The 7,621-nt window shown below is 35.8% G+C and overlaps 1 protein-coding gene across 1 annotated transcript; it reads left to right on the top strand.

Annotated features, from left to right (window-relative positions):
* Nucleotides 1-1,928: 1,928 nt before the first annotated feature.
* LOC149187914 (putative LRR receptor-like serine/threonine-protein kinase At5g48740) lies at nucleotides 1,929-6,852 on the top strand. Its single transcript, XM_089411497.1, has 15 exons — nucleotides 1,929-2,091; nucleotides 2,265-2,823; nucleotides 2,979-3,442; nucleotides 3,535-3,661; nucleotides 3,764-3,835; nucleotides 4,112-4,180; nucleotides 4,282-4,353; nucleotides 4,472-4,543; nucleotides 4,687-4,883; nucleotides 4,983-5,191; nucleotides 5,340-5,466; nucleotides 5,570-5,638; nucleotides 5,769-5,958; nucleotides 6,085-6,217; nucleotides 6,356-6,852. The coding sequence occupies exons 1-15, from the start codon at nucleotides 2,016-2,018 to the stop codon at nucleotides 6,704-6,706; spliced, it is 2,787 nt and encodes a 928-aa protein (XP_089267623.1). The 5' UTR covers nucleotides 1,929-2,015; the 3' UTR covers nucleotides 6,707-6,852.
* The last annotated feature ends 769 nt before the right edge of the window (nucleotides 6,853-7,621 follow it).

Raw genomic sequence — 7,621 nt, 5'->3', positions numbered from 1 at the left:
TAATGTCTATCTTTGTGATTTCCATTGATGCCCTAGGTGATGCATCCATTACTTGCCCTATACTTTTGCCCATGTCATTGCTCAGTTCCCAATGCATGAGATGAAGAACCTTAATCCTTGAATTTGGATCTCCTAAAATTTTGATTCATGTCAATCCATGGTGGAAAAATGCTATCACATGAACCAAAAAGGACGCCCACATTTTATGCCACAACCTTATGTCTTCTTTGCCGAATGCAAGCCCCCCACTCTCTCTTTCCCAAAGGAATTTTCCCACCTACGATGGATGTGAAGCTCAGACATAACAAAAGAGTTAGGAAGTGAGGTCTCTCATCTTGAGAAGAGAGTTTTTTGTCGTAAGAATGAAAAGTGGTAAATGTTGTTTGAATGTGTGTTGCATTGGGTGGCTTGGGTGGCATGACTCCCCTCAACCTCTAACATTGCAACTCACACAAATTGAGGATAGTAATAATAATAATTGCGATAATTGCGTCCAGTGGCGCTCTACAATCGAGTGTGGGGTAGATGTCAACAATCTAGTATGGGGTAGATGTCAAGCGTAAATGTTTAACATTTAGCATCTAACAAATTTGATCTAATGTCAATGTCGCCGTAATTAAAAATATATATAAGTAATATGCATAAACAAAATATAAATTCAACATTAGTTATACAGAAAGTGAAGTGGAATTGGTTTGTGAAGTGTAATTCTATTTGTGAGAAAGGGTGAAATAATTAAAGTAAAATAGAATTGGTTTGTGAAGTGGAATTCTATTTGTGAGAAATGGTGAAATAATTAAAGTAGAATAGTCAATTTAACGTTCGTGGACTCGAGATTTTGAATGTAATAATATTATTTTAAAATATAATATAATTTTTTTAATCAAATTACTTTTTTTTTATTGGGCTGAGAGGTGCTCTCCAACCCACAATACTAGAGATGTGTAACATTAATGTAAACAATTTGTTTTAGCAAAAATAAAAATGAAATATGGTAGAGATATGTGGAGATGTGTAATTTAACGAAAAGTAATATAATGTAAATATTTTAACTCAGTGAAAATAAAATAAAAATAGCCTTATTAAAATTAATAATAAAAAAATAAAAAATGACCCATGGTATTAAGAATCCACCTTATTCATGTAGAATATAACCTATTTAAGGGGGGAATTAAACTAGACTAGATCCATCTTAGTTTGATGTTATATTTAGATACATAGTTAGTTGTAGAAAAATGATGTTGTTGAATCCATGTAGCTTGTAAATGTAAAAAGTTTTTATGGATATGCATTTGTATGGATTTGTCCATGGCCTTATGTCTTTTTGTATGTTTTTTTTCCTATAGTTGAATGGATGTATACACAATGTTACTTAGAAGCCTTATAGTTGAATGGATGTATACACAATGTTATGCTTAGAAGCCTTAGAGCTTCGTCGAGGCTATTGGGTGATGGAAGAAGATGCTTTTAAGAAGTGTAAGATTAAAGGGGACCATATCTATTTTAAGTTGACCAGTAAACGGACTACATGGTGTGTATCTTGTTGGTCAAATGAACACGTCCAAACACGTCCAAATATGATGCGGACGCTACGTATTTCTTTGGATGTTCCCGCGTAAGTTAAAATAAGAAAACGGCCGTACCGATATTCCATCTATCAAAACCAAACGACGACTTTTGGCCCTTCCCACTGTAGTCTTTCGGATCGATTTTAAGTATTTTGAAGTCATGGAGTATTCTTCATTCAACTACGTTAAATGCTACCTTTTCCCATGTTAAATGCATTTTAAATTTATGAGTACAATTTATATAAATATTAAGATATCACTCATAATCATCTCACAAAATTTAAATATGCTAAAAAAATAAATATCACAAAAACAATTCAGGAACCATTCATTTATAGAACCATATCAAAAGTTACAAATAGCCATATTGCACCCTTCCAATCCTGCCTTCGATGTTGGAATATTGGGTTTCTTATTTTCTTCTTGTTAATTGCAACTATCTCAAAAATGGGTTGGGGCAAATGGGACTGTGTGAGGGCTGTGAGCGTGTTGTTTCATTTACTCTCTGTTATTGCTCAACCAGGTGAGTATTTCTATCTTTGTAAACAATTATGGTGGACGCTCTCAAGGCCGGGATTTCTTGAGTTTCGTTAATTTTCCACTTATACTTGAAATACTGTGTTTTTATAATATGTTCATCAATAGTTTGATGTTTATATGTTGCTTTGGTTGACAAGTTATCCTTTGAGCTCTCAGGATTTCTTAGCATAAGTTGCGGAGGTAATACAACTCACACTGGCAAAAACAACATAACATGGGTTAGTGATGCTAATTACATAGACGTCGGTGTGCCAGCAGACATAGGGAACGCCACCCTGCGAGCCCCAGGATCCTACTTGCAAACTCTACGGTTTTTTCCAAAGCCTCTCAGAAAGGCTTGCTATCACTTGCCTCTGGTTCCCAATCTGCCTTACCTCGTGAGGTTATGGTTTGCTGTTGGAAATTACTCTGGATTACAAAATTTGTCAAACTTCACCTTCGCTTTCTCTATCGAGACACTGGGTATGTTGGCTGTGCAAAACATACCAATCACAAACCTGACAAATATAGATCCATTCTACTATGAGGAAGTCTTTGTTAGTTCTGGGAGAGTGCTATATATTTGCTTGATCAGAACCTCGGAGACTAATGATCCCTTTATCTCTGCTATCGAGTTGAGGGCCCTCCGGTATGGCATGTATCATCAAGCTAAGCCAGGAACAATGTTGAGTCTTGCAGCAAGAAGCGATTTTGGTGGAAATAAACCGTTTGTGAGGTAAACCTATTGAAACTTGTATGTTTTGCGTATGGAAAATGTAAGCGCAATAAGTTTTAGGTGCCATATATGAGGAAGAGATGCTTACTACTGACGCTGTTCTGCAGGCGTGATTCTCTTTTTTGTAGTCTGAATAACTTTGCATGATGAAGCAGGTATCCACAAGACGAGTTCGACCGCCTATGGAGACCAATACAAGGAGATCTAGGTGTAAAGCCCGAAAGTTCGAAACACCCCATTTCAGCATCCCATACCCAAAACATTCCTCCATCTTTCGTGATGCAAACAGCCTATGTAATTACCGGTGGTAAAAATTTATTGGTAGACCTATCGGGATATGTATTTGACCGTTCCCAAGCATTATTGCTGCTCTATTTTGCAGATATCGAGCCGCCTGATATGACCCTTTCCTTTTCCGTTTCGGTAAATGGACTATCAGCCTGTCCTAATATGACTCTGGCGCGAAATTATTCTGCCTTAGAAAGGCAAGTTCTGGTAAACACCACAGAACTCATAGAAGTGACACTATCCGCCGTCAACCATTCAACTGCTGCCATACTCAATGCTTTAGAGTATTACGCGATTATTCCGACCCAACTGGCAACATATTCAAAAGACAGTAAGTGCGCTTTACTCGTAAAATAATAATAATAATAATAATTCAGGTTGAAATACCTCATCTTAAGTTTAACGAATTTGTGTTGTCTGCAGTTGAAGCTCTCCAGGCTCTTAAAACAAGGTTTAGCGTAACAGATTGGATTTCCGATCCTTGCTATTTGATCGAGTGGAAAGGAATTGTCTGTGATAACAGCTCTTCGTCCGTCAGAATTTCCAAAATGTAAATTTAATTGTTTTCTTTCATTATTTATATTTGAAGCTGTAAAACCGGCCGAACTTATCGGTCATAATATAGGAGGCTAAGAGCATTTTGTGTTGGCAGCAATTTGTCAGGATGGAACCTAACAGGACCGGTACCTGATATTCTTGGAGAATTGACTGCATTAGTTAGCTTGTAAGTAAAATTATATGGTACTCTTTGTGTATCCCTAACGGCAAATATTATCCACCTCTGAAATAACGTTAGCCATTAAAAAGCGTATCAAGGCATATGCTTGGCGAATTTCAATCCTGTAGGAAATCTAACCTTTTCGAAATTAGCGATAGAATATAATATATATGTTTACGGCCGTTCTTCATATCTTCCCCAAATGTAATGTAAAATAATTGATGGTGCAAAAGGCTTATCATACCGGAAGTGGCACTCATCAGTTCGTGTTGCCATTACCAGGTCACTTGAGAATAACCATCTCACCGGACCGTTGCCCGATTTCTCCAATTTAAGCAAGTTGGAGAGACTGTAAGTTTTCTTCTCAATTTAAGCCACGCGTTTTCACAAAACCATACCTATCTTCATTTTAATTAGAAGCACTACAAAACATTATTTCGCTTATTGTGCAGACATCTACAAAACAACAACTTGACCGGTAGTGTTCCCCAATGGCTTTGTCGACTCGAAAATCTTCAAGAGTTGTATGCCTCTTTCGTCCTTTTATTTAAAATTTGTAGTAAAATCATACAGCAATCTCTTTGGTTTTTTTTTTGGTCATTGCCCCAGGTTTATATAATATACAAAACAATACTTTGACAGGTTTATAGAGAACAATAGTTTCTGTGGCGTAATTCCTTGCAATCTTTTCAACAAGCATTCACTGAAATTCAGGTAATTATTTATTTCTTTACTGCCTATATTCAGCCACAGGTTCCAATTCTATTATATGCAAGTTAAGAATTATCGCCATGTTTACTTTGCTAATGAAATTCAATCCATTTGATGGAAACAATCGTTCGTTTCACGTGTTCCAGATACTCTGGGAACCGCAACCTACATATCCCGTCGAATCCAAACAAGAACAGATGGGGACTTTTGCTTGGAATAATACTAAGTGTAAGTCTAGTCATCGGGTTGGTGTTGATAGCAATTATTGTTGTGCGTCACAAGAAATTCAAGAGAAAACAAAGCAGCAGCGTGGAGAAGGATTCAAAAGATGCCTTGGACGAAGGTCAGGAAAAATCCTGAATTTTAGTATTTCTAATAGTAGGATATCCCCTCGAATTTAGTAACATTTGACTCTAACTTCGTTGCGCTAGATAAATTGCAGACACCTCATCATTCGTAATGCCAAATACGGCAAAGTCGCGCGCGTTTACTCTAGAAGAGATAACGGAAGCCACACAAAACTTTAGTCAGAAGATTGGGGAAGGGGGTTTTGGATCGGTTTTCCTGGGTAAATTGCAGCATGGAAAGGACATAGCTGTGAAAGTGCTCTCCTTGTTTTCCAAACAAGGGGTTCAGGAATTCCTGAATGAGGTAGCTGGCATGTGATATGGTTCAATTTTTGGATCCAAGCTAATAATGTCGAATAAAATTGACCGGTGTTCTCATTAGTAACCAGAAAAAATATAAATTATTTATATGTGCTTTTGAAGTTGATGTGATGGCTTTTCTTGATGATCAGGTTGATCTTCTTTCTAAAATCCATCACAAGAACTTGGTGTCTCTACTCGGCTACTGTAAGGAATCAAGAGAGCTTATGCTTGTCTACGAGTACATGTCTGGAGGGTCCCTAAAGGACCACCTCTATGGTAAATATTTTGCACCAGGACATGTTTAATTGAGTTGGTGGATATTAGATTATTATATATGCTAAGCAGCTAAAACTTATATGCCCTTTTGTTTAATTGCCAGGCCCTTTAGCCATTCTTTCTCCGATAAATTGGATAACTAGGTTCAAAATAGCTTTAGATGCAGCAGAGGGTAACTCTTTTCTGTCATTTCATTACATGATATATCGTTTGTGACATAAACGCTCGTCGGCATTATCTATTTATTAGCATATTTCCTTAGCTTATTTCTGATCTCACCCACCTGCGATTTCTGTTTGAAGGACTGGAATACCTCCATTTAGGTTGCACCACAAGGATAATTCACAGGGATATCAAGAGCGCCAACATCCTTCTAGACAAAAAATTCAATGGAAAACTGGCCGATTTTGGCCTTTCCAGAATGACAATCGATGGGGAGGCTTCTCATGTTACCACTACAGTGAAAGGAACCTTAGGATACCTGGATCCAGAGTATATTAAACATACAAGTCTTTGCAATATTCTTGAGGCTTAAGCAATTAGATTTAATACCAATAAAAGAAGTAATTTATTTTTGTTTGTTCTGTGTCACTGACTTTTTTATGGGATTTTCTACAGGTATTTTAGCACTCAAATGTTGACGGAGAAGAGTGATGTGTATAGTTTTGGAGTGGTTTTGCTGGAGATGATTTGCGGTAGACAGCCCATAGACGCAAATCTACCTGAAGAGCAACTAAACCTTATTCGATGGGTAGGCAATCTGATTAACAAATACCACTTTTAAACTACGCAACAACATAATTTAACATGGACTTCCGAATAAAATTTTGTGTTGTATGCTCTTCTGCACACTAACAATGATAGGTATTTATTCTTGTATTGATTGCAGGTGTCACCGTATGTGGAGATGGATGAAAATCATGGCAAAATGGTAGAAATCGTAGACAAGAGGTTGGGTAGAAATTACGACATCGAATCCATCACTGTCGTTGCCAAGTTAGCGATCCGATCTGTTCAGGCCGAGCCATCCTCTAGACCGAGCGTCCATGAGATAGTGGCAGAGCTCAAGAAGGCTATCAAGCTTGAGAAGGATAAGGCTTCTCCAATTTCGAATATCAGTATCGAATATGGAGATTTAGATGTCAGCCTGACCAGTTTATCTGTAGACTCCAGTGTACCGCAGGAAATGGATTCGACTGAAAGCAGCTCCAACAGGTTCTCTACATTATCTCAAGGATGATAGTTAAGTGATGGATGGGAATGGCATATATTAAGTGTCATTAAGTTAATGCTCAATAGAGAATATTGAAAAACCAATTATTTATTAGTGATAGAATATAAATAAATGACCACGCTGAGTCACGTCAAGTCGAAAAACACTCTGTTTTCACTATGTTCCTATCTAAAATTAACTGTTTTCCAATACGCCGGAGAAGTTAGTCGCTACTTATTCCATGTCTTTATGGATGTATACATATTTATTGTGAGTGAATATATATGCTTTTAAATGCTATTTCACTAGCGATTGATATATTTTATTGTATACTCATTATATATGTTTATTCTTTAATCATTAATGTAATTGTTTCGTATTTCTTACTTAAATTAAGAAAGTGACTAGATGTATTGCTTTATTACTAATGTAGGTTTATGTTTATGTTCATGTTTTAGGATTCAGTCATATGTTACAATTTCGCTAGTCACTATGTATATTGCCTTGTTATTAATGATCGTTTATGTTTATGTTTTAGGATTCGGTCATAGGTTACAATTTCACATTTATATATTTTGTATAGGTTATTTGCTCTTCAAACATAAGAATTTAGAATTATTGATCCTTTCATTTTATTATCTATAATTTTAAGTGATGTTTTACTAGTCATTGATCTCTATATTTATTATAATGTACTATGTATTGTTCTTCTGACTTATGCTCCCTAATCTAAGAAAGAGATATTAATATATATTTATAATAATATTTTTTAAAGATGATTTGATGAAAGTTTTATATATATATATATATATATATATAATTAAAAAATATTAATTAATATATTTATAAGCATATTACTCTATTATTATGAAATAGTAAATTAAATGCCAACTCAATGTTATTGAATGTTATTTATTGTCACAAAAGTGATTGTATGTAATA

This window comes from Pinus tabuliformis, chromosome 3_1, assembly GCF_031772625.1.
Source record: "Pinus tabuliformis cultivar Carrire ecotype Pingquan chromosome 3_1, CPIR1, whole genome shotgun sequence".
Classification (NCBI taxonomy): Eukaryota; Viridiplantae; Streptophyta; class Pinopsida; order Pinales; family Pinaceae; genus Pinus; species Pinus tabuliformis.
This window is presented reverse-complemented; position numbering and strand designations above follow the sequence as displayed.